The 27,544-nt window shown below is 40.0% G+C and overlaps 2 protein-coding genes and 1 pseudogene across 3 annotated transcripts; 1 reads left to right on the top strand and 2 right to left on the bottom strand.

Annotated features, from left to right (window-relative positions):
* Window positions 1-2,098: 2,098 nt before the first annotated feature.
* crfb16 (cytokine receptor family member B16) lies at window positions 2,099-11,333 on the top strand. The gene is made up of 8 exons (XM_085254380.1): window positions 2,099-2,215; window positions 2,294-2,421; window positions 5,272-5,398; window positions 7,402-7,592; window positions 7,891-8,015; window positions 8,390-8,537; window positions 9,215-9,369; window positions 9,655-11,333. The coding sequence occupies exons 2-8, from the start codon at window positions 2,370-2,372 to the stop codon at window positions 9,781-9,783; spliced, it is 927 nt and encodes a 308-aa protein (XP_085110506.1). The 5' UTR covers window positions 2,099-2,215; window positions 2,294-2,369; the 3' UTR covers window positions 9,784-11,333.
* A 1,199-nt stretch (window positions 11,334-12,532) lies between these two features.
* LOC146552895 (uncharacterized) lies at window positions 12,533-14,263 on the bottom strand (annotated as a pseudogene).
* Window positions 14,264-16,881: 2,618 nt separating this feature from the next.
* LOC146552896 (uncharacterized) lies at window positions 16,882-26,273 on the bottom strand. 2 transcript variants are annotated; one of them, XM_085254231.1, is made up of 3 exons: window positions 26,180-26,273; window positions 22,597-22,709; window positions 16,882-19,115 (listed from the first exon to the last, which is right to left on the bottom strand). In XM_085254231.1, the coding sequence occupies exon 3, from the start codon at window positions 18,989-18,991 to the stop codon at window positions 17,327-17,329; it is 1,665 nt and encodes a 554-aa protein (XP_085110357.1). In that variant the 5' UTR covers window positions 18,992-19,115; window positions 22,597-22,709; window positions 26,180-26,273; the 3' UTR covers window positions 16,882-17,326. The 2 variants fall into 2 exon arrangements, with proteins under 2 accessions (XP_085110357.1, XP_085110358.1); XM_085254232.1 differs by lacking the exon at window positions 22,597-22,709 and having other exon boundaries at window positions 26,180-26,240.
* Between the last annotated feature and the right edge of the window lie 1,271 nt (window positions 26,274-27,544).

The raw sequence follows: 27,544 nt of genomic DNA on the forward strand, positions 1-27,544 counted from the left end.
GACTGGCAAAAACAAACAGGTAAATCACGAACATGGTGCACAACATTTAACATAAGGGAAAAAACTGTTACACACCCAGATACACGCATTGAATGTCCTTATTTTTAAATGAACAATAACATTTGCAGAAGTTGCTTTTACAGTTAAATGGACATCTATGCAAAACCGCTCCTGCTGTCAAGAAGCAGGTCAGCTTATCAGTTCTTCAGTTTGTAAAGCTCTTATTCATCTCCTTTTTCTGCCCTTCCTTGGCCATGATGCTCTATATCTCAACTCGTCACACAGTGTACAAAACGTTAATCACATTTTAATGCGTTTCATGCACGAGAACCATTTTTCAACATGCACTGAAGCCCCTCAGCACGTCGAAGACACGCCATGAGACAACAGCCTGTGATACAGTTTCAGGCAACTAATGACACCACATCAGGTCTAACTGCAAATGCACAACATCACAGGGATAAAGTCCAATCCAAACTACAACCACGGGACAGTTATTAAAATGAATGTATGAGAGGAGCGCCCGACTGTACATTCAGCCTTAATCATTAATTATTAATTAGTAGTTTTAAACACTTATAACGGTATTTTGAAAAGAATGAATAAGTCACAACAAAGTCACCATATTATTTTTTTTAAAGGCCTTTGAAGAAAATTAAATTGGTGTGATTTAGAAATATGATCACTCGACAATAAAACAAAGCTCGTATGACTCGTGACCTACATTTGCAGTGCTTTTGCTCCTTCCTGCCTGTGGGTGGTGCTGTTCATCCAGTTCTTTGTTTTAAGTTATCCGAGCTCTAAGCTGCAGTCACCAAATCCAAACAGACGATTCTGTGAGCAAATGTTTTGGCTCTGAAAGAACAAGATGAGCAGCTGTGTAAATATTGCAGATGTCTTCTTTAAAACCCTGCAGGGCTGTGAAGCATCTTCATTTGTGCTTTTTGTTTTTTGTTTTGGCTTCAGCATTTGTTTCTTCTTCAGTCACCTTTCCTCACTCATCATGTGGTTGTACACCTCTCTGCATTCAATCAGTAGTTATTATTCATCTCTGGCTTTCTACTGCAGCATGTCTTTTGTCCCGCCTTCCTCCCCTCTCCCCCAACCAGTTGCAGCAGATGGCTGCCCCTCCCTGAGCCTGGTGCTGCTGGAGGTCTTGTTTTGGGGGGGTTGAGTAGTTTTTCATGTACACAGCTTTTACTTGGTTCATATTTGTCACACAGATTTGAATATTAGACAATGATACCTCGAGTAAATCAAAGTACAGCATTTCCAGAGATATCCAGACCTACTTGGCCCTTTGTCGCCACCGTTGTGTTGCCACTATCCCTCATTAGCTCCTGTGTGTATTTAAAGGCTTCAGTTTGGCTGTGCTCTTTGATTGTGTTGTGTTGTCTTCTGCTTGTTTGACTCCCTGCATGTGTCTCTTTGCATTTTTATCTCTTTGCATTTTTGGTCTCTTCTTTGGATTCATGCTCAGGCTTGCTTCTTATTGGCCGGACTTCAGCCTTGTCATCTTGCATTTTGGCCATAACTCTTTTAGTGTGTCCCCCTCTGCACACCACCAGACGCTGAGGTGACACAGCATCTGGATGAAGTGAACGAGTGGATAAAATGTATTCCAAGAGAGATTAGGATTCCCTCTGCTGAAGATGAAAACGAGTGCTTGTTATCTTTGGCACTTTAGCCCAGATTCTATCTGAGGATGTTACTTAAAGGAACCATTCATTTCTAAAATGCTGCTGTCAGGGCTGCTTATCTGCTTACTCACTATGTGGACTGAACAGAAAATAAGATCATGATGTACATTTAAAATCTGATCTCAGAAACCGGCTGGTGTGTCAATCAGACACTTGTTTGCACTGGACAAGCAGCACTATGTACTGACCGTGTTAATACTGATAACAAACAGCGTTGATGATCTTTGTTTGTGTTACAGAAGCTCAACAGCCGTGTTATGAGTTAAGCCAGTAATTTACTGTTGACAGCTGTGCGCCTTGAGGGAAATCATAACAGGTCAGACCGGATCTCCTGCCCCAAATACACCCTCAGCATCCAGACACACTAGCTCCTCTCTGCAGGTCAGAGAAGAGCCGAGTTACAGAGAGACGAAAGACGCTTCTTACGAGTTTGAAAGAGGAGTTTGGCAGAAAGACGATAGACGAACTGAAACCTGTGATTTCACTGTGATCTTCCAATTGTCTTCAAGACCTGAGTGAGCACAGAAGGATCTGGGTTATTTTGACAGAGATCTGGATTTTTAATCTCATATTAACGATCCGCCTGTGTGCAGGTACCTGCTCAGATTTGGCTATGAAGGAACCGACGGGCTCATTTCTCCCTCTGGTCTGGAGATAAGTGCTGCAGTCATGACTGTCAGTCTCCTGCTGCTGATGATGACCCTGCTGAATTTCACAAATGGTGAGTTTACATTCAGCTGACACAGAGACCTGATTTCTGTCTGAGCCCAACACACAATCACATGAAGGCTCTGCAGCATTAGGTGCTGTTCACACAAGATCAACTAACAGGCTGGAAAATCCTCCAGGAGGGAGTCTGGCTGCTGCTTTACCAGGATTTCTTTTTGAATGGGATGGTTTATGGAGAGTCCACACACACACACACACACACACACACACACACACACACACACACACACACACACACACAGACACACACACACACACACACACACACACACACACACACACACACACACACACAGACACACACACACACACACACACACACACACACACACACACACACACACACACGAATCTGGATAATTGATTAAAAAATTGTAGTTTATAAAACTGTTGTAGAAAACATTAAAACATTAAAAGGTTAAAAACCATATACCACTTAGGTTCTAAAGTTATAGTAGTCTGTGTGCAAACACACACACATTGTTGTGAGAACGGCATCCTAATTACTAAGTTATTAATGGATATGTCAACTTCATGCTTCAGCTGGAAATGATTTCACTTGCTTATAAATGTGTCTATTCTTATCTGTATTAACACAACGTGATATATTTTTAAATCTGTAGAATAAGAAGTAATTACCAGCGGAGGTCAGTCGTGTCTCTGTGACCTCCCTGTGAACCCCGTGAAGGTGCAGAAGCAGTTATGGTGTGCGCTCCACACACACACATGAAGCAGGAGTTTGTGTGATTCTTATAGCTGCCAGCTCGAATAATAAACAGTAACTTATTTACGCTGCACAAACTTTTAACTACGACTACTTATGTCTGTTTTTTTCTTTATTTTATTTTATTAAATTTAATATGTGGCAGAATAAAACTGAACGGAAAACTCTCCGGACTTCTGACATTATCTGATAATGTTGAAGCTGCTGTGAGCGTAACATTGCATTATGTTATAATAGCCCTGAAATGTTTTAAAGAAGCTTTCATTGAGTGTAATGGAACGTCATAGCTTAATGCCTTTTATTGTTACATTTTAATTAGTTGAGCTGTTGTAGATGAACAAGCTCGGCTGCACCGGTGATGTCTCGGCACAACATGACTGAAGGAATCTGTGTTATCTCATGTTTGTTGAGTGAAAGCCAAGTGAGCAGTTAAAGCTATAGAGAGCATCATCATCATCATCATCATCATCATCATCATCTTTATTCATAAAGAACTTTAAAACGACTGTATGCATAAATTGTATGAGTACAGATGAGTATGATTAGTCATATAAATAAATACTAAACATCAAAAATTATTGGAGGTCTTCTAGTAAAATCTATCACAGATGAAGAATCTGATAATTGCGTTAAAAATGCACCTAAAGGCGTCAACAGGGCAAACACAGCAGACGGATCCAGGTTCAGTCATGTAAACAGCGAGCAGCAGTGTCACACACACGTCAGCCTAAGCCACCACAAAATTACTCAGATTTATGAGTTATTAAATAATTACAGCCCATATTCGTTTCCTCCCCCCTAAAAAATTTGGAAAATAGAAAATACGTCAGTAATACAAAAGTACACCTACACAAGAAAGTCCACTGCAGATCTTACAGTGTAAGTGGACTCTTGTATTGCCCAATCAGACACTCGATTCTTGTACGCCACAGTCACTGAAGGAGGATCATCAGCTTCATCAGTATCCAGTCTGACATCCAGTAGATCTTAAAAATATTAATTCAAGCCTTTTGAATAAGTGTAACTTTTACAATAGTTATTTTTTAATGTTGTTTTCATCACATCTACCAACTAATAATACAGTTAATTTGACCATAAATGAAAATGATCGAGTTTCCTTTTCTCCATTGCTTCACTGAACCCCGCTTTGAAAAGACCAACCTGCCTTATTTCCCCTCATCCTGACGTCTGTGGAGCCAATGCAGACAGACGCTCTGTCACGTACAAGCAAACAAAGCCGAGACGAGTGTGCTTTGCTCAGAACTCATGGATGCTCCTCAAAGTACTGATCATTACTATTCCTGTTATACCCGTGTAGAGCTGTGCACTACTCTCACCTGGGCTCAGCAAGCCAAGTGAAGTAAAAACTGACATGCATGACATTTATGAACTTTGGGGGCTTTTCTTTATTATTTTGGGCTTTTTGAAACTTTACTTAATGATAACAATTTATAATGAATGCATTTAAAAATAGATACATTTTCCAAAATGAAGAACAAATATTATGTCTTAATGTCAAAAACCTCTATTTGTTATGCTGCAGCTGAACTGGAGTTGGTTTTACTATATTACCATTTGGTGCCAAAAGATGGTTTAGTGACTGTAGTTTAACTTGTTGCAGTGGGAGGTCAGTGGCAATAGTAACTACCAGTAAGACGGAAACACCGATAGCTTGAGCACAGTCAGTGCAGCAATGCAGCGAATATGGACGTTCAGCAAGTTATGACTCATGCTGGGCTTTAGCATCAAGTTATGGCATTTTTCTGTGTAGTGTGTTTGAGGCACACGGTTAAGGCCAGATATCTTTTTCCCAAACTAAATGAAACCAATCAGAAAACTGGAAACACAAGTGCAAAACACAAAGTGAACCTTCTGACTAATAAGTCAGTGTGTGTAACGATGAGATGCAGGCAAACAGTATTAGATTAGATTGGGTTTATACGTGTCTGCAGCTGGAGCTTTAATTTCCTTTTTTAATATCCATCTGATGTTTTGATTAGTCATATGTCACCAGAGGATATCAGGACGTGTTCTGCTCATATTAAATTTGACTTAATATTAAATTTTTTATGATACCTGATTTATAACATTCGATCTGACATTTTACTGTGGCTGCAGATGTTTGGACGCTACCGGCTCCTGGCAGTGTTTTCATGGAGTCTGTCGACATGAGACACATGCTGAGGTGGCCCCCCCTGCAGGCTTCATGCAACACTACACTTCTGTACTCTGTCCAGTATCAGGGGTAAGTATTGTAAAAAATGCTGATCAAATATTTGCTTACACTAGTCCCCAACAGAACATCCATATTGAATGATCCATATTAAAAAGTCATACACAAAACAAACTGATGATGACTTTTAAAAATATGAATTTTAGTAAGAACAGTTTGGAGCTCAAAGTCAACCTCATCCTGTAGCTCAATACAGAGAGATCACTTTGAAGAATTGAAACGTGGTTTATTGAGGCAGAGTTTGGGGATTAGACTCCGATGAGACATCACGGCAGTCAGAATTCCACGGTGAGAGGATTTAGGACAGGACGCCGCAGAGTGTAGATGCAGGTGGTGGTGAAGATGAAGACTGAGGCTTGGATGGAGCTCTGACTGAGGTGTCTGTGAGGTGGAGATGGAGAGGAGGTAGGTTGAATGAATGAAGGCCTAAAAGCGGGACTGAGAGCACAGATTTAAACTACGCAGAGTAGAGGCTGATTGAACATGAAGGCGAGCAAGAAGACTGGACTAGAACAACGACGTCAGTGTTGAGACTGAGAGCCGACAAACAAACAGCACCGACTCTCGTGTCTTTGCTGCAGACTGACAAACACAGAAATGACCAACAGGGTTTATTGCATGTTTGTATTAGTATACAACGACAGCTAAAACTAAGTGATCCTGACAGGGAGACATTGTTCTTGATGTAATTCTAACCACGTGACCTAAAACAACAGGAGCAAAGAATGATCAGCAGGTACGTCTGTGTTCATAGCTGGACGGAAGTGTTTTTGCTTAGTGCTTTATTCTAGTTATTACAGCCTCAGTTTGTTCTAAGTCACCTGAGTGTAAGCCACAAAGATTACAGCTGTTCAGTCAGTAACAGTTTCATAACTGAGAGAATTTCAGTGTCTTTTCTCACTGCAACACAAGAGAGACGTCTAAAAACCACCTTTAAATTAAGGAGTAAATAACTTCCAACAAATCACTAACAGTGAGATCATAAGACCTGTTCGAAAAACTCTCACCTGTGGTTCCACCCTCTTTTTCTGCTTTGGAGGCGTAGCAGCAGTGTAAGACCTGGCTATGGGTGTAAGGCTCGGGTATGGGTGTATGCACCCCAACAGTGAAAGCACACAGATGCATGCAGATGCAATGATGTTTATAAAGTTTTACAACCATAAACTTAATTATTCCTCTGCTTTTTATTATAAATATTTAAAGACAAAAATCATCCTGATGTAAAAGCTTTATGAGCTCACACCAAAACCTAACGATAGACAGGCTCAGCCACACCTCTGATCCTCTGATAAATGTCATAAATGCCACCTAACAGGTTGACTCTGACTGAATCCTGAGTCATTGCTGTGCTAAATCTTCAGTGATGTGCAATAAACAACAAATGCAATGAGGACTGCTGCGTGCGTGGTGGAGGAGGTGGAGTCGTGCAGAGGTGTATTTTAAAAGCTCCTTTAAATGAAGCTAATAAAAACAGCTTTATCAAAATTACCCAGCGAGTAGCAGGAGGGGAATCACTGAGGCAGGAAAGACAGATTTATAAACAGTGACACTCAAAGAAGCTGTTACACTGCAGAGAGTTTATTGGTTGTATTTGTTCAGACCTACGTTCCTCCTCAGCTCCAGCATCATAGTTTTCTTGAGAAGAATCTATTATTACCTCACTGTAGCTTCTCAGAAAGAGGAAGAAAGTTCAACCACAGGAGACAATGAGCTCACACAGTTGGCATCATGTTTAGCATCTAAAGATGGTAAATGGACTGATTCTTATATCGCTTTCTACTCAAAGCACTGTATACAACAGAGGTAGATTAACAAAATATGGACATTAAAAACAGGGATAATTGGATTGAAATGCAACAGCTGGTCACTAATATGACTAAATGAACCAAAAAGTGCTGGATGAAGAAATCGTTATATGAATCGAAATTTGTTATATGAACTTTTAGAGTCTCTGTTCTGTTCCCAAGAAATATCTAAAAGAAAACTAAAACTCTTTCTGTGCTCGACGTCCGCAGAGAGTTTGAGCTGGAGCATCAGAACGGCAGGTGGATGGAGGCTCCAGGGTGCCAGCGGATCACGCTCAGTCACTGTGACCTGACCTCTGACCTGGGATCAGACTCTGACTACAACATCCGGGTCAGAGCGCATTGCGGCTCGCAGCGCTCCGCCTGGACCAAACTCAGACCTCCCTTCAATAGGAGACAAAGTAAGACAAGAGCTGACAGCTACGTCTGTTTTACGGCTGATGTTCGGTGTGTTTATGGATGTTTGTCTTCAGCTGAGACGTATCGTCAGGCAGGAAGAGAAAAGTCAGGCACTAAAGGAAAGAAAGAGGCCTTGGTTTTAAAATATCTGATAGAGAGTAAATGTGCAGAAAAGTCCATTTGAATTTTTGAATTTTTAAATATGTGAGACTTACTTTGAAGAGCCCACGTGATCCTGTGAACCTGGCCAAGAAAAAACATTTTCTAATAGAAATAATAAAGAGTGATTCCTGTGTGCAGCCAAGCTGTCGGTACCAAAGATGACAGTGATGTCAGCAGGCGACGCCATCCAGGTGTCGTTTGAGACTCTTCCTCTGACGTCAACCGTCGATGTGACCGTTTGGAAAAAAGGCGAAAAGCTGCAGGTCGTTATCTGATCTCCTTTTCTCTTTATTTCTAGTTCATGTTTTCATTCTTGCGTTTGCTCCTTTCTTTTCTTTTCCTTGATTATTTATTTTCGTTGAGATTGTGATTCCTTTCCTTGTTTCTGTTTTCTTTTTTCTTTCCGCCTGTCCTTCCATTTCTTTTAATCCACCTTTATTCTCACATTTTCATGTTTTCTCCCCACACTCTTGCTTTTTGTCCCCTTTTCTTACACTATTTCTTTTTTGTGTCTCCTCCTTTCTGACTTAATTTAATGACACAGTTTAAGCTTTGTTTTTTATGCATTTGCTGTATTCTTTGTTTCATTGTTTAAAATAAAAAAAACTCACATTTTCGTTATTTTGATCTCTTTTAGGCTGTCGTGTACTCGATGCCTGCTGAGGAAGAGGTGCTGCACATCGCCGCCCTGCAGGAGGGAGCAGTGTACTGCGTCACAGCGCAGACTGTGCTGAACTCAGGGTTTCGCAGCAACAGCACTGACACCCAGTGTGTGTCCATCATAGGTACAGGCGTAAACACACACACACACACACACACACACTTACTTTCCTAAAATGTTTTAACTTTGAACATGTTTCTAAATTACAATAAAATCTGTAGGTCATGCTTAAATATCCTTCTAATTTAAAATGTATTTCATAAAATATTTTCTTAGTTTCAGAGATGTTTCTCTTTTCATAATACCTGGTAGTTCATTGAAGTTAAAACCTTCATCACTTTGCAAAAAAGCATTTAATAAAAGTCTTCCCTTTCCCAAAAGAAATCCAAATTTTAAAAAACATTCACAATTTTAGAAAAAGATCTTCACCATCAAAGCCATTCTCTTATTCCACATGATCTGCCTATAAAGTCTTTACTTCACAGAAACATCAAGATTTGTGCTTATAATTAAATTAAAATATGGAACCTTCCTAGTTGTCCAGATGAGGCTTTTCTTAGTTTTGGAAACAGTGGTCCTTGTTTCCTCATCAATTATTCAAAATAATTAAATGTTCAATTAAAAAATATCTGAACATTAGACGCAGAGAAAAAACAATAAAATCCAGAAAGAACCTAAAGAACTAAAAGGTCTGAATCTAATTCTGATCATTGAACAGACATTTTTTAAAGCCAGCATTTATGCAGTGAACTAAAAGAGCGCTCACGCTCACTGAGGTTTTGACTCCCGACTCATCTGCAGATCCAGATGCTCCTGCCTGGAAGACGCCGACCACCCTGACGGTGACGGTCATCATCATGGCGGGACTCCTGTTTGTTTTCTTCTGGTCCATCGTTCACTGTCGTCCAGAAACCTGTAAAACACATTTCCATAAAGAGCCTCTGCCACAGTCTCTGGTCAGTGCTACCTCTCATCTACACAGACAGAATACCTGTGGTGTAAAATATCTGAACCAGGAGGTCACAATTTATATCAGCAAACCTAACAGCAGCAGTACTTTAGCGCACCCTGCTGGTGATACACTCATAATTATTGTTTCTACCGAATATCTGACACCTAAATCATAAATACACATAGTAAAGAGTGTTACTGCACGTACTGACTAAGTTTGAGGTTCAGTGTGAAGTAAAATGATCTACTGTTTAGTGAAGTTTTCCATATCTTGGTCTGTTTTTCTACAGAGAGGTAATTGGGACATTCAAATCCCAATGAGCCCTCAGGAGAAGGAGCTTTGTGACCAGATGGTGATGGAGCCAAATCAAACCTCATCACAGACTGATGCTGCACTGATAACCCATCAGGAAGACTAAACCAAGCTGAAACTCACTGAGAATCTACAGCAGGACAACAAGGAAGTAACGTCGTGCTACAGTCCTGCAGTATAGCTGTTGGAGGGTCACACGGAGCAGCACGCAACATTTGAATGGTCCATTTATGACCCTCTGATCAGAGTTGGAGGTGGAACAAGAAGCCCCTGTGAGCCCCGACAAAGCTGACAAGTGTCTACATTCCCTGTTGACTTCTCTTCAGAAGAAAAAACTGGGTATTTGTGTGACTTTTAAAGCGCTACGAAGCCCACAGAAGGAGGTCAGGATTTATTCAAGATTCAAGTAGATCCACAGTGGTAGTAAACAAAGATGTAGGGAAGAATTTACGTTCTGTCTTTGTTCTTAGCTCTGCCTTTCAGCAACAATGCTATTGAAAGATTTGTGGAAAAAAAATCTTGGGAAATGAAGAGACATTTTAAGTATTACTGTGTAACTGCTGATTGTGAAACTGTTAAGCAAATGAACCATCACACTTTGATTGTGAAATGAAGCAGTAATGAATCAAGCAGGGATACAGGCATATTTTCACCGAGTACATTTAAGTATATTACTCAAGAAAATATATTTACCAACTAAAGATTACATTCTGTTTGAATTGAACCAGTATGAGCTTCTTACAAAGCCATCAGTCCAGCAGACCAACCACAGGATTCACTACGCGTGTCAGTCTGTAAAATTCAGTTCAAAAGTTGTGAGCAACATGCTGCCTACAAATTAAACAAACCATCAGACCTGCAGAAGGAGCTCGGACTGACTTCATCAGCTTCTTAATATTTTGGTACTAAGAGTTGTTAATGCTCATTTTAGAGCAAGCTTTACAAATCTGTATTTAAAACACTCTGGTGCCAGACTCTGTTCTTGTTATCTTACAGTGCTACCTCTTTAGTTCTTTTAGAGTGAAACTACATGTGTTGATTTCTAGCTGGTGCTTTACGTTAATGTCGCCTTTGTTAACGTGTATAATTAAACTGCAGTGATGTGTACGAGATGCTGTCACATCACTGCTGAAAATGTGCTGTTAGGATGAAGTTATAATTAAAGCACATGCAGTGTGTCATGTTTTTGAAATAAGCTTGCTGTGACGGAGCAGATATTGTTGGGTTACAGCTAAACACTTACAGATGAGCATTGTTTATTTTCTGTAACCTTAGACCTGAAGGGTGAGCCATGAAGTCAGGTCAACATTGTCAGGCTTTCGTGGTATTTGCTGGCTCAACAAAACCTGAAACCTCAGTCAGAGAAAACCTGTATCAGAGAGGTCACACTCAGTTTCTGTGCTCCAGACTTTCTGCCTTTAGGAGAAACTCTATACCACACTTAGAGCGTGCTGTCGAGTAAACAACCAATGTGACAGAGATGATTTTAAACAAATGTTGAACATTGATCTACTCTGGACCGAGTAATGAGCTCAGTGTACTTATTGTGGTCCGTGCATGTGTATGTAATGTGAGGCATATAGTTTGACTGCTTTAGGCTTAAATCCTGCTGTAGAGCTATGTGTATATGTACATATATATGTTGTCATTGCAATGTTGATGTGTTATACATATATATGTATATGTATATATATATATATATATATATATATATATATATATTCAATGAGGTAAATTCATTGAATAAACGTGTTTGTGGATTATCAGCCTTTAAATCTTTTTACTAGGTGTTCTGCGCCTCTTGTTTTTGCCGTACTGGAGTTGTGATGGGTTTTAGCCTCCCTGCAGTCTGAATTGGATGGATGTGTGGATATGACACATTTTTGTTAAGGCCATGATAATATTTACTGTTTTAGGAAAAAAAGAAATTAGATTGTGAGAAGCGTCTTCAGAGAGCTTCATTATTGCACTGTATAACCTATGAGGAAACTTACAGCAGGGCAATAGCCCATGTCAGGTATTATCATTGGAAACACTCTAGAAGATGAGTATTTATAGTTTTGCTTTGTCGTAAATTTGTGAAAATTGAATTATTGAAGTGAAGTGGAGAGAGAGACCCAAATGCAGGCACTGGCTTATGTGCAATGAGTGAGCTTTACTTACACGTGGTGTACACACAATACAACAGGTATGCACAGACACGAGCTTAACACTATCAGACATGGCAACAGAGAGGGAACACAGAGACACAGAACAGAAAGAGCTCAAAACACAAAACCTGAGAAGTAGAAATACTAGGACAGAAACCAAAATATTAACAGTGACTGTTTGTCACCTGTTTATAACTCGAGTTACCATCTTTTCTACACTGACTGCAGTACAGAGTGAGTGAGATGCCAATCTGTGCAATGAAGGATCACGACAGACAGCAGCTTATGTGCTCTCAAGTTTATCAAAGTTTATTATTTAATGATGTCACCATCATTCAGCAGGCTATTACAAGAATAGACATAACATGTAACTCAGAATAAAAATCTCTTATATCAATGATATTTGCATTTTATGACATAAAAACATTAAGCAGGTTTAAAACATGGAGAACAGTGTGTGTGTGTCAGGCATTATAAACAGTTAAGAGGGAATAAAATAATTGAATGAAGAAATAAAACAGTTATGTTGTGATCAGTGTTGTATGTTATTTAGGTTTTATGTTGTCTAAAGTGATGTAAAAAATGATAAAGCATTAAACTGTAAAAAAAACAAAAAAACATAGAAAACATAGAAAAACAAAAGAATTGCACAAGTGGTAAAACCTTAAATTACTTAATATTGTTGTTGCTGGCTGAGATTTAATGCCTCCAAATATTTGATGCTACTTCTGTCTTTATTTATCTTATTTTATTTGTGAATTGTCAAAGATGTAGCATCAAGAATGTTTAATTAAATTTCTCCACGTGAGCCATGAGCTCTGCTTTTTCCTTCATGGACGTCAGAGACTGAACTCGTTGCTTCCAGCCTGGTTTAGCCTCAGATTTCTCTCCTTCAATAAGCACGTCGATGTGTTCTAGAGTGGACAGAGGGTTTGGCTTCAGTGCTATCTCTTTGAGTCTGTTCAGACACTCTGCAGATCTCTCCACCAGTTTCACCACCTCAGCCTGCAAACAGTCGTACTCAGCATTCAGTTTGTCAACCAGTGCTTGAACAGTCATCTTCTCTCCTTTGGCCTTCAAGTACTTTTTTCTCAGCTCCTTTATTGTTCATTTCTCTTTAACTTCTTTATACACCCATTTGTACTTCTGATTATAACGTACATTCCAGATGCATTTCCCTGGGCACTCTGTACAGTATCCGTCTGGCCCCATTGCTGCACAGCCACGTTTATCTGCATCATTTGCTGTCTGGCAAGGGTAGTGACAGGTGTAATGACACTGCTTGCAATTAGTGATGTAGTTTCCAGGATTCGAAATATCCTCCGGAACAGGGATTTTAACAGAAACTTCAAACTCAAAGCTTTCATTTCTGCTGATCTCTGCCTTGCAGTTTTTAATTTTTTCCCTCGTCTCTTTTATCTCCTCAAGCTTGGCTAACCCAAGTTTCACCTGCACCTGCAGATTCTCAACTGAAATCTCGAGCTGCTTTCTTTCTCTGAGGACTTCCTTTGTCAGTGTCAAGCTTTTAGTTTCTATTTTATTCAGAGCAGCAAAAAACTTCTTTATACTTTTCGTCCCCATCTTCCAAAACATCTGATTGAAGTCCTCTTCATCATCATCATTATCATTGTCATCATCATCATTCATGCTTTCTGCCACAGCTGGTTTGTTGTTTATAAACAGCGCTGAGTTATTGAATTTGAAGTGAACCGGCAGCCCGTCTTTTGTTTTAGGACATGGGACTCCTGCAGCATTGATCGCCTCGAGAACTGGAGGTGGCTGACCGTCTACAAATGTCACCACAATGCTGATGTTTTCTGCCACATCTTTGCCAAAGATTGAGAGCACTGAATCAAACACATATTTCTGTGTTGGTGTGAGTCGTGCTAAAGCAGCCTGAGCTACAAAACACACAGCATCGATTTCACTGACACCATGTGAGGAAGTGAAGAGATTACGTAGCTGCTCTGTGATCTCTCTGTCTCTTTCTATGCCTCTTGTATCTCCAAAGCCTGGAGTGTCCACAATGATCAGAGAGAACGGGATTTGAAATCCCTCCTGGTGGTTGATTTTGTACACAGTGACTTCAGAGGTCTGACTGTGAGCTTGTGATGTTGACTGAGTTTCATTCACCAAGTTAAAGCGATATGGATCCTCCCATTTAACACCTAAAATGTAATTGATCATCCCGTTGATGAGAGTTGTCTTCCCAGCACCGGTTGCTCCAAGAACCATTATGGTGCGATTAGGCTTACTGGACTCTTCTCCAATACTGAATCTCTTGCATCCATCGACATTGAATGTCATGTTCTTTTCCAGGTGAATCATATAAACAGGGAGAAACCCTGGTGGTGTTTCAAGTGGTTTGCTGACTTTTATTTTAACAGCATCTGAAAGCTTTATGGAGCCTCCTTCTTCTTTAAAAAACCCAGACATTTCCTGTTGTGTTGTATATTATTTTGTGAACTTAATGAAAAAGTTAGTTTTTCTAGTTCTAAAAAAGCAAATATTTGAAATTATGTGCAGTCAACTTAATGTCTTCTGAGGTGTTTTTTCTATTATCAAACTGTTCTCCCACTAGGAGCTCAGTCTGAGTGGAGTTTTTTTTCTCCTGCTCTTACCTCATGTTATGTATTTTCGTTGTTTTTTTCCTATCAGCCGACCTTTCTGACATGTCTCCCCATGTTTTTGTAAAGTTGGTCAGAAGGTTCCTTTGTAAGTGCGCATGCGCCAGTAGCGTGCTGCCTGCTGTAACCCTAATTTCCTTCGGGATTAATAAAGTATTCTGATTCTGATTCAAACTGTTGACTGGTAGTGGATATCTATTTGTTTTTGCTGAGATTACTTGTAGATGCACACACACTTTGATCTCAGCTGTGTGTGGTGGTAAATCACACACACACACACACACACACACACACACACACACACACACACACACACACACACACACACACACACACACACACACACACAGATTTGCAGTATTCAAATTATTCAAATTTGAGGAAAATGCAAACTATCTGTGCAGAAACATCTAGAATACAACGATTAGATTAAAAATGACAAAGGGACACCAATATTTGGATACTTAGTACAAATAATATTATAAATATTAAATGTTTTCATAAATTAAAATGAATATATCTAAATGAAACAAACATAAAACAAAAGACACACACACACACACACACATATGTATATATATATATATATATATATATATATATGTATATATATATATATATATATATATATATATATATACATATAAACAAAAAAGAGCTCAGTGAACATGAACTTACTGTGAAGTGCACCTTTTATCAGAAAGAAAGATGTGGGCCCAGTATTCTTAGTTTCTTGTATTTTTTGTATTTCGTTCCTTATTTAGGCCATGTTTCCTGAGTTGTCCTGTTGTGTTGTTCCCTAAGTGTTTTCCTTTCGTGACTCTTACCCCCTGTGTGCCCCTCTTTGTGTTTATTCCATGTTTCCCCTGCCCGTTATGGCTATGTTCTTCCTGTGCTCTCTCTCTCCCCTCCTGTCTGAACCCCCGTGTACTTCCTGTTTTACTTTGTGACTCCCGCGCCTGTATACGTCATGTTATGTTCACCCCGCCCTGTCTCGTTATGGTTATCAGTGTCACCTGTGTTCCCCATGTGCTCCCACTTCCCTCGTTAACCCTCTGTGTATTTATGTCTGTGTCTCCCTCAGTTCTGTGTCGCGTTCTCCCTCATGCTGTGTGGATCTCCCTGTGTCTCTCTGCGAGTGTTTAGTTTCTTGTTCCCAGTTTAGTTTTGTATGTCCTACGATCTGCCTCTCCAGCATTAAAGCTGTGATTTTTTTGAGTTCATCCCCTGAGTCTGTGAGTTTGCATTTTTGGGTCCTCATCCTGCCTGCCACACAGCGATCCATGACATTTAATGTGGCAAACAGGCGCACGGCCCTCCCCCACCCACATACAGGCTTAGCCATGCTGCAGCAAAATATAAAGGAAGTTAGCTGTAGATGACATAAAGTAGTTTTCAAACTAAACTAATAATAATGAAAGATATTGAAAGTTAAAAATGAATTATTTTAATTTACATTTTGTTATGCATTAGTCTTCCATTTTAGTACATTTTGAAAAATAAAATTTGACAGATTTTTTTCTTTGTTTTCTCCTCTCTCTCTTTGTGTGTGTGTTTGTGTGTTTTTTTGCCCTGGGTACAGGAAGAAGACCGTATGGTGGAAGTGAACAGGACAGCGACCGTGTAAACAAGTATGAATTCTCAGAAGTCCTCCGCACCCTCATTCACAGCAAAGCTGAAAGTGAAAGAAGAGCTGCTGCAGGAGAATTGCGCCTGATGCCTACATGAGCTTCAGATGAACACAAAGGGTCTTCATGACCAACAATCACATGTGAAATTTAGACAAATATAATGCCAAATAAAACTGGAGTAAACTCATTTATTCCAGAATGTATACACTAAATGATGTTTTCCATAGGCCCAAGAACAGCACACAGCACAAGATCTGTACAATTACTGTTTCTAAATTGTTTCATAAATACTGCTCACATCAATGCACTTACAGTAGCCGCAGTAAAACCAAGAGGAAAATAATTCAAGTTTATATTCAATGGACCAAAACGTAATAACTTGGATATGGAGTTGGTTTCATGTTGATCTATGACTTCATCTAGTACTTACCAGGTGAGGTAAATGAGGTAAATACAATCTCATATGAGTAACATGACCTTTTAAAGAACTAAGCCGAAATGCAGAAGTAGTGTTTCAGGAAAAACTTCCTTAGACAGCATTCTGACTTTTCTGTATGACTTTCAACAAAAATAATTTGGTGCACAAGTTTGATTCATTTGGGCTTTTTCTAATTTCTTAACATTTGATTTGCTGTAAAATGACAATCATAACTTTCAGCAGTGGGTGAAGACCCAGTAGGTGAAGGAGTGAATTTTTAATGTGGGTGGACGGAGGACAGATGTCTTAGCTAACAACACAAACATCACAACAATACAAACGTAGTTATAGTTTGACATTTATTGATGCATCCATCATTCACCACAACAGACGTGAATGCTATCATGGACAAAAACATAATGAAGCTCATAAAATGATTTTATATATTAGTAACATTCACATTTGCACAAATGTGACTTTGCACTATATTTATCTTTTTTTTATCCCAAATTTAATTTGAAGAGTTAAGGTTAGAAAATTAATTATTACAATTTAGTTCAATGTAAACAAAACAGATTAAGAAATGATATTGAAATAAACCCAAAGCTGAGAGTAGTGTGTGTCAAGCAGACTGTGGAGAAGAGCAGAACAAGTTCAACCAGAAAATAAAAACTCATTTTTGTCATTGTGCTGTGTTTACATCTTAAATTACTTGCAGTAGTACAGCCAAGTGGTGAAGCACGCACTTACATTGCAAAACAAGTTCAAACTGAACTGTGGTGAAGTCGTTCTCTGACTCTGGACGAGTTGCCTTGTTGACTTGCTAAGCATTAACATCAAGTGATTCTTGATGACGCAGGAGTTTCTTGCCTTGCTCTATTTTAGCCATTGTCTCTGCTTTTTCCTTCATGGACCTCAGAGACTGAACTCGTTGCTTCCAGCCTGGTTTGCCCTCAGATTTCTCTCCTTCAATAAGCATGTCGATGTACTCTGGAGTGGACAGAGGGTTTGCCTTCAGTGCTATCTCTTTGAGTCTGTTCAGACACTTGGAAGATCTCTCCATCAGTTTCACTACGTCAGCCTGCAAACTTTTATACTCAGCATTCAGTTTATCAATCACTTTCTGAACAGTCATCTTCTCTCCTGTGGCTTCCCGATACTTTTCTTCCAGCTCCTTTATTGTTCTTTTCTCTTTAACATCTTCATAGCCCCATTTGTACTTCTGGTTAAAGTGTACATTCCAAATACATTTTCCTGGACATTGAGTACAATATCCATCTGGCCCCATTGCTCCACAGCTCCTTTTATCTGCATCATTTGCATAGGCACAAGGGTAGTGGCAGGTGACATGACACTGCTGACAGTTGGTGATGTAGTTTCCAGAGCCAGAAATGTCCTCCTGAACAGGCTTTTTGACAGTAACTTCAAATTCAAAGTTCTCATTTCTGCCGATCTCTGCTTCATATTCTTTAAGTTTTTCCCTCGTCTCTTTTATCTCCTCAAGCTTGGCTAACCCAAGTTTCACCTGCTCCTGCAGACTCTCAACTGAAATCTCGAGCTGCTTTCTTTCTCTGAGGACTTCCTTTGTCAGTGTCAAGCTTTTGGTTTCTATTTTATTCAGAGCAGCAAAAAACCTCTTCATGCTTTTTGTCCCCATCTCCCAAAACATCTGATCAAAGCCTCCTTCATCATCATCATCACTCATTCTGTCTCCTTCAGCTGATTTGTTATTTGCAAACAGCGCTGAGTTATTGAATTTGAAGTGAACCGGCAGCCCGTCTTTTGTTTTAGGACATGGGACTCCTGCAGCATTGATCGCCTCGAGAACTGGAGGTCGCTGACCGTCTGCAAATGTCACCACAATGCTGATGTTTTCTGCCACATCTTTGCCAAAGATTGAGAGCACTGAATCAAACACATATTTTTGTGTTGGTGTGAGTCGTGCTAAAGCAGCCTGAGCTACAAAACACACAGCATCGATGTCACTGACACCATGTGAGGAAGTGAAGAGATTACGTAGCTGCTCTACGATCTCTCTGTCTCTTTCTATGCCTCTTGTATCTCCAAAGCCTGGAGTGTCCACAATGATCAGAGAGAACGGGATTTGAAATCCCTCCTGGTGGTTGATTTTGTACACAGCGACTTCAGAGGTCTGACTGTGAGCTTGTGATGTTGACTGAGTTTCATTCACCAAGTTAAAGCGATATGGATCCTCCCATTTAACACCTAAAATGTAATTGATCATCCCGTTGATGAGAGTTGTCTTCCCAGCACCGGTTGCTCCAAGAACCATTATGGTGCGATTAGGTTTACTGGACTCTTCTCCGAAACTAAAACTCTTGCATCCATCGACATTGAATTTATCATTTTTTAGGGGAATGACATAAACTGGGAGATGTCCTGAATGTGATTCCAGCAGTTTGCTGATCTTTTTAACAGCATCTGAAAGCTTTATGGGGCTTTTTTCTCCCTTAAAGCGGCTGAACATTCTCGTTTTGTTTTATATTAATTACTAAAGTTACTATGAAGACGTTGATCTTTCGTTGATCTTTCTCGCTCTGTGCAGTCAGCATCAATATCTTCTGCTCTGGAGGTGTTGTTCAGGCCCAAATCTGAAGAAATATGAAATGTACAAAATATAAATACACAGAATTAGAGTCATCAAGTTTAAATAGGAATGATCTGTGCTTAACAATGACTGTGTATCTTAAGTGAGGGAAGACATTATATCGATATTGAGGGAATGGCATTCTGCTCTATCGCTGTACTCATGGAGATGTCGAAGAAAAAAACGATCTATTTTTTTTTTATGTAGAATTGTCGCCTTAGATCCTTAAATTAGCTTAAAATGGCTAAACTACACAAAAACCACCACATTTTATTCTAAGCCCAAAAATTATCCCCACTGAAAATAAAATCTTATGTTAAGATTTTAGTTTGGACTACTCACTTTCAGTTTTAAATTTATATATTATTCTTTAATGTGGTGTGACTTTTACCATTCAAAGCATGCAGTAAAATTTTACTTTTGTCTGTTTTCTGCAAGGGTGCTTTGCTAATGAAAAGATAAGTTTGGGCCATTATTGCTGTTAGATAATGGAGTGTGTGTGCACGCGTGTGTGTTTGTGTGTGTGGGTGTGTGTCCTCAAGTCCTTTCTCCTATAAGGCCACACACTGGGGGTGTCCAAATTCATAGGCTGCATCCTCCTGAGGCCGCATTTGTAGGCCGATTACGTCACAGCGATGCGACGAAGGCTGTCCAAATTTGTAGACTCCTCCAAATGTGTCCTACTTTTCCCCAGATTTGAAGGATGGGTCGGGTGTATCCTTCGTGGCCCACCATGTCCCAGAATTCATAGCGCAGCCCAGCCAATTCCAGTTTCCAACAATGGCGGCAGCTACTTAGTTTTAATATTACTCTTATTACTCTTTCTGGGTCACAAAATACACTTTTAGGATATTTTCAGGTGAGAATGTAGCTGTGTAAACTTCAAATATTTGCTCGGTTTATCAAGATATCACGTTTGCAAAAGTGCTCCGATGTTTTTGGAGACGTCTGTTACCTATGGGCTCAAATTGTGGTCATAAATATTTTGTACTTGTAAATCAGGATTTGTGTGTGTAAAGAATTTGTGTGTGGACTTAGCAAAAAAATACGTGTGAAACTCTGCACTCAAGTTTCAAGTTTCAAGTATGAATTTTGACCCTATTTTTCTTCGTTTCATCTGATTGGCCAATGTCATGTCAATCACAAATTTAACAATCCAATCAGAGAACAGATAGGTTTGGCTATTGGAGGGGTGCTTTATGGAGCTTCAGGTCCTTGAAGGGAATAAATGCCCTTTACATGCCAGCCCAGCGTTTTCCTTCATCACCAGGAAGGAAAACAGTCTGTGGTCGTCCGAGTTTGGTGATTTTTGTGTCACAGGACTACGTGTTTAATACAGGGACCTCCAGAGCCTTTTCAACAGCGCTGCGGACCTGGGGGGGGGGGGGGGGGGGCAGTGTTGTGGAAATGACACAGTCTTCACTAGTGGGGATAGTTACAAAGCTTTCTTCGTTGTGAATTAGCGATACATGTTTTTATTGAACATTTGAAGATAAAAAAAACAGAAACTCTTGTAGAGGACATAAAGTCAGAGATGGAAATGACAAGGAGCAGGAATTATTGATTTTTAATGTCACAATTCCAACCCTGCTCCTTTATCCGTTCTTCGAACGGCAAAAGTGATCCGAAATAGGCACTCTGGTGGAGTTACTTTGTGTGTGTGTTTATAAGTAGTTTTAAACCTTGTGATCCACAAAACAGCATAACAGTGAAAGAAGAACTGACTGTGTTACAGTCAGAGCAGGAGCAGCAGCTTCGCTCATGCACGATTCATTTGCAGTTTGGACGCACAGGTGTGAACATCTCCTGCAGCTGGGGGAGGACTATCCTCCGCCCGTGAGCGGGCAGCACCGCTGCTTGTTGAGAGTAAGAGCAACACGCGCTTTCACGTCAAAAAGTCGTCATAAATAAGTCTCCAATAACACCAGAAAAAGTCGCCAGATTTGTTGCTGGTCGCTTTTTAGAAAAAAAGTCGCTAAGGAGGTCTGAAAAGTCGCTCAATATAGCGACAAAGTCGCTAAGTTGGCAACACTGCCTGCAGTTCAAAAAAGCGCCCCCCCAAACAGCCAAACCCATCTGTTAAATTAGTGATTGACATGACATTGACCAATCAGCTGAAAGGAAGAAAAATAGGGTCAAAATTCATACTTGTAACTTGAAACTTGAGTGCAGAGTTTCACACGTATTTTTTGGTCCACACACAAATTCTTTTTACACATACAAATCCTGATTTACAAGTACAAAATATTTATGACCACAATTTGAGCCCATAGTTACCCACCAGCTCGATAGCTAGCCGGGGGTATAACTGCGAACTCCCGGCACATCGTTTTCAGATCTCCGCGGTCTTTCTCTACTCAGGTTAAACATGACATATAGGTCACTTAGATAACTTAAAAATGTTATTGTCTGGCTTTTTTCAGTGTTTTATTTGTTCGTAAGTAAATCGCTTTGGCTGAGATTACAGCTGAATAAACGTCAAACAGAAAACTTATTCAGCAGAAGTGTGAGACGATAAAACATTTACGCCAGTGCCCTGTTATATTTTACATAGCAAGGAGCAGATGGCTGATTTTATTAAACTCCTCCGAGACAGCTGGTGATGCAAAACTGAAGGCTAGACTGTTCAATTTCACAGCAGCTCACTTCGGAGGACCCGGCCCACATAGACCATGAAGGCTGGGTCCTCAGGAGGATGCAGGCTATGAATTTGGACACCCCCACTGTTTTGTAAACTAATTCAGTAACTAATTTAATAACAAAAAAGATGACTAACCTTTCAGAGCTTCTAACATATCTCTGTTGCAAGAACCAAAACAAAATTTTTGTTCTCGTTCAGCTATGCAGCTGTACTGCAGCCATGGGTAGAAATATGCGCAGTAGTGGAGGAGCAGTCACTATGGAGATGGCAAGACTTTACAGCACACAGGAGGCTGAGTGTGAGTGTGAAGACACACAGAGGAAGCCTCAGAGGTAGAAACAGACCAGCTGGAGTCGAACTCGGACTCATCTGAAGCTGAGAGTGGGGAGGAGCTGGTTGAAGCAGTTACAGGATGGACTTCTCCATCTCCATATTTTGGTCTCCTACAGAGACTGCAACGCTCTCCTACGTCCCACCAGCCAGAGGTTTGATTCTGGGACCTACACACCATGCCAACAACTGTGCACTGCTGCCCATGGATGAAATCCTACAGCAACTGTGGCCATGACAAACCTGTATGCAGTGGCTTATGTGGAACTGCAGTTTTATGTAGCAATGCTCATAGTCAATTTAAATCTGCAGGGTGCTGCAGCCTCTGCTCCACCTGAGTCAGACTCTTATTTGTGTTTCAGATTGAAGTAGTTTTAAAAGACCGAGTTGGTTAAAGTGAAGAAAAAAGATGTTACTATATATTATTTTTACAGTGGTTTTGGGAGCTATCATTTTTGTACTTAGGATCTTTAAAAAAAATCTGACATTATAGAAAAAATAACACTATTGTTACCTGGCTGTGACGATAAAACCAGCTCAGTTGTGATATTGCTTCCTGGGGTCCTTGAATGGCATATGTACTTGGCTGTGATGACAAGTTGAAGGTGAGGCTGGAGCAGGTGTGGCCTATCAGAAAAAATGCAATATCAGGTATTACCAGAGCTACTGGTTGGTAAAGGCTGTGTCATCTCTATTTACTCAAAAAGACGTTTTTTTTAAAACAGTTTTATTGCAATGATAATTAGCACCATGTGCTAGACCCAACATAGAGATCTAGTTGGACAGAAGTTTGAGGCCAGCCCAGTCTCTGGTGAGGCCGAGGGCAGAGTTACAGTCTCTGAATGGGACGCACCAACGAGGAATCAAAGACACATTCTTGTAAAGTGGCTCATTAACAAAAAATACAGCGGCCAGCTTAGAAACACAAACTTCAGGAGCAGACTCTTGCTGACTTCAAAGGAGGCAAAGGAGCGAGCCAGGTCCCTGGCTTGTAGTTCCTCTTTAACATCAGTGCTGGTCAAAACAGAGGTCTCAGGAAACTGGAGTAATAAAAGAGTTCCTCTATTAAAGTAGATATGCTGTTAAGTCCAATGTACAATGAGCTCTCCAAGCCGGGAGACTGACAGACCTTAGGCATCCTACTCAAATCCTCTCAAACAAACTAGAGTCTGCTGGGTCGATGGTGGTCATGTCTTTCTGTCAAGGCAGCCCGTGTAGCAGGCACCGATTTGCAGGAGTCAGATTAGACTGATTGCATTGGCTAATTGTGCAGCTCCTCGGCCAAAGGTGGAAAAATCATTTTCTGTCCAGTGAACCACCTGTCACCTGACTCAAACAGGCTCTCGTCCACACTGTTCTTATTTTTAAAGTGCTCTCCAAACAAACATTACTATTAACAGCTGGATTTTCCTGTTTGAGTGCAGCTAGCCAAACGCCGCATACCTACTTACTGCTAAAGAGTAGTGATGTGTGATACCACTGATTTCGATGTATTTTACGTCCACATGTGACTCCGTTTACGCTCAGCCATTGTTGTGAGTGCGCACGCCAGCAGGGGCTGCGACACAATTATACAGCCGTATTTCGCACACGACTATAAATGATGGAAGAGGAAGTAGTTCCTTCCAATTTAGATGATCCGAATGTTATACTTTCTTTCTACTGCGTTCCTGTAAATGAAAAATTACAAATTTACCCCAAAGTACTAAAATATCGATATTTTAATATGAGAATCGATTCTAGAACATAAATTACTAGTATCGGAAGAATCGATATTTCAATATCGATCCGCACATCACTACTAAAGAGACATGAAAGTAAAAGTGGACAGTCTATCGTTTCTTTCTTAGCATAAAACTTATTGTTTCAGCCAGGAGCAGCATGTAAGTGATCCCCTTAGACTGATTTTTACTTTTAATGTCCTTATTTTCCTCTGACTTATCGATTCTGTCACTGGCCTTTATATGTGTAGCATTTCATGTCCCCATTAATGTTATTGTTATTGGTGACACTATGATGATGATGATTATTATTATTGATTGTATCATTATTATCAATTAGATCCTTATTTTGATCTGCATATGTATATGTGTGTGCGCGTGTGTGTGTGCGCGTGTGTGGGTGTGCGTGTGTGTGCATGTGTGTGTGTGGGTGTGTGCGCGCGTGTGCGTGTGTGTGCGTGTGTGTGTGTGTGTGTGTGTGTGCATGTGTGTGTGTGTGTGTGTGTGTGTGGGTGGCAAAGTGCTTCCACGCAGTGTACCAGGGGTATGGAGAAAAGTTGTCGTACCATAGGCATGAGGAGTGTGTGTGTGTGTGTGTGTGTGTGTGTGTGTGTGTGTGTGTGTGTGTGTGTATTTATATGTGGAAAGGAAAATATGTAAACATGAATATGCTGCAATAGAACTAAAGTATCCACTTATAACCACGAGTAGGGATGGGTATCGTTTAGGTTTTATCCGATACCGGTGCCAAATCGGTACTTTTGAAACGGTGCCGGTGCTCAAACCGGTGCTTAAAGAATGGAGAACACAAAATTGGTCCAAAAACCTCTCATGTTCAGCAGTTTTTTTGTAAAAAGATAACAATGTTAGCCTTTTCTGCAGCTATGGGGCATATATGGTATCACTCTTGGCTGGAAGCTTAAACAATGGAAAAAACACAAACTTTGTCCAAAAACCTCTCATGTTTAACTGTTTTCCACTTTTTCTTTGGTCATTTTAGCCTTTTTAGCCAGGGTGAAGGGAGTATCTGCCATCAAACAAGAAGACAGCCGCATGTAGCTATGATGATGTTTGCTAGTTCACCTTACATGCATTAATGTAATAACGTGGTTAGCCTACTCAGCGTAAATTACACACGAACAACATTAAGCTACTCACGCAGAGAAGAACGGCTGCTGCTGCATCCTCATCCTCATCATTTCTGCTACACTGGCAGGGCTAGGGGCCAGGACTCTCCTCTTCGGGTTTTTGGGGATGTTGCATAACAGGCAACCCACCCGCAGTAGATGTGCTCGGTGTGAGGTCTCGCAGCAAGCTATCAAATAGGGCGCATTTCTGGGCTTTTAAAAAAAACGCTATGCGTCGCCAGGTGTTTCATCGGATTCGATGTGTTACCTCCTTTGACAGTATCACAGTATCAGCTTAAAGCACTTGTTGCTGCTGAGTTTGCATCTTCTGCTGTGAAGTACAGCCAGACTTTTGACCGCTTCGCCTTGGACATTTTTAATCTGTAGCTCTGCTCTAAAAGAACGTACGTACCTGGCCCCGCTAACTATTCTCGGAAACTAAAATGATTGGCTAGAAGTGTATCACAGCTCAGGAAAAAAAAGCACCGAAATAAAGCACCGAAACGTGCGCTGCTTTTCGGTCTGGTTACTACCGTTTATGTCAGAACCGGTGCCATCATGGCACCGGACACCGGTACCCATCCCTAACCACGAGTGTCTTGTAATGTCTGTTTAAAACGTGCCTGGCAGCACATGGTACATAGTCATTTGTATTGTAATTTAACCTGAAACCTCTGAATGTAATAATTTTATAAGCAGATTTTCCACATGCAGATCAGTGAAGTTCCTGCCTCTGTAAGATTAAAAGTGTACAGAAACAAGCAGCACTGGCATTGTTTTCATTTTGAATATTTAATGTTTAAACTTTTACGTGGGTAGTACATTTCTAACCAAACTTAACTTCATGCTAGTGCATTATGTCATAAGCTAACATCATCAGTTGTCACCTTTCAGTCTAACTCTGTCCTGTCTGAAAAACCCATCAGATTCATTTATCATTAGGATTCCTTTTAGTTTTGATTATCACAAGATTACAGAACACAAAATGGAGTGAAAATAAAATATTTATTACATTAAATTTTAACAAAAATCTTATAAGTTATAAAGCTTGTAATTACTGTAGCATGCAATGTTAAAAGAAAACCTATCCAAACAATACAAACTTTACATAAACCTTGTGTTGATCTTAACCTCCACTGGCACGTGGTGCTCAGGCACCCCTTACCATATCAATAGCCCCTTTTTCAGTTTATACAACTCAATAACAGATAAACAGTAAAATAACCCCTCAGTTTATTTGTCAACTTACCACTTAGTATGCCTCTGACCAGTAAGGGAGAGCAAGTCTGCTTTACTCTGTGGCTCCTTTTGGGCTTTTATGCAGTGTGCACACAGTGTGTAGTGTGCACATTTCATGCAGCGTGAAAAACGTGTTGTTTGGGTACACTTCAGCAGCACTACATCGAAACCTGAAAGAGGTTCACTGTCACATGTTTAACTATTGCCAATCCAAGTTATCAGTTATTGGCAAGCTAGTGATAACAGTAGCTATAGAGAGTGCAGAGTAGACAATTGTTGGAGGAGAACTTTGGAACTTTTTTCAAGTTGTCATGATTGACAAAATGTGTAATTTGACACATTTTGTCAAATCACAAAATGTTACAGGTCATATTTAAAAGCAGCTGTCGAGAGAACCTGAAGTTTTCAGGGAAGTTTTCAGAACACATTTCTATCTTTGTTTGTGCTGGGGAAGAAAAGAAAAAAAAAGAAAAAGTGAAACATATGAGTTAAAAGACTCACTTTGTGCAGACTCTTCAGCGATGACTGAATTGCAACTGATTTTTATACTTGGAGAAAAAAGAAAGACAAAGAAAAAAGTAATCACATTTAGAGGTACATAGAGTTTAGAGTTCCTTTTTTTACTTATTAATTTAAAATAATAATTTTGTCAATAAGATAATTTTTAAAATGTATATTTAACATTTGTACATTTACAATTCAAAATCTTCAAATTTGAAACACACTAGATTGGCAGGAACTTCTGTGACACGCGTCAAGTCAGCGTTCGAGCTCGTCATGCCCAAATCGGTACAGAGAATCACGAAATTCTCTAATTCATTCAAATTAGTCTGGAAGGACAGATGTCGTGATCCTGGCTGAATCGACAGCCAGTCTGTGGTTACTTTGTGCCATAATGTCTCTGGAGACTTCGTATTTTCTCCAGAGTAATCGATTTGATAATTGAGAGACAAGCTCGCATCTATTAAATACTTTCTTTTCTAAATCAGTGTTACAAAAATATTGTCACGTGTCGACCAGATTCAGACGTAGAAACTCAGTTGTGCAAGTAAAGTGATTTTATTTACAGTGAAGGTGAGTTGTGCTATTTATAAAATCTTCTAGTTATTCACAGTTCAAGAGTCTCTTATGTACAAGGTCCAACAAGGGAGGTGATTTCATGCTTCCAGGTTTTCTAGAGATTCAACGTTTCCAGAAAAGGAATTCTTTGTGGTCAGTGTGTTGTACGTTTGTGTACTTGGGGGGGTTGACAGCAATATTAGTGTTTATGAGGGTTTCTTTTCTTTGCCCCTTTTGTTTGATACAATCATTTGTCTGCTAAACAACAACAAGAACACCAACACCCCAATATTATCAGTATGTGCAACTCACTTTG

This window comes from Mchenga conophoros, linkage group LG18 (assembly GCF_057382185.1).
Source record: "Mchenga conophoros isolate Kocher_MC1m ecotype Shallow Benthic linkage group LG18, M_conophoros_male_GT1.1, whole genome shotgun sequence".
NCBI lineage: Eukaryota > Metazoa > Chordata > Actinopteri > Cichliformes > Cichlidae > Mchenga > Mchenga conophoros.

Excerpts from the sequence above, each read along its gene's own strand:
- crfb16 (XM_085254380.1), top strand. The coding sequence starts at position 2,370 with ATGACTGTCAGTCTCCTGCTGCTGATGATGACCCTGCTGAATTTCACA. Across the intron at positions 8,538-9,214 it reads CCAGTGTGTGTCCATCATAG|ATCCAGATGCTCCTGCCTGG; the intron begins GTACAGGCGTAA and ends ACTCATCTGCAG. Across the intron at positions 9,370-9,654 it reads AGCCTCTGCCACAGTCTCTG|AGAGGTAATTGGGACATTCA; the intron begins GTCAGTGCTACC and ends GTTTTTCTACAG.
- LOC146552896 (XM_085254231.1), bottom strand. The coding sequence starts at position 18,991 with ATGTTCAGCCGCTTTAAGGGAGAAAAAAGCCCCATAAAGCTTTCAGAT.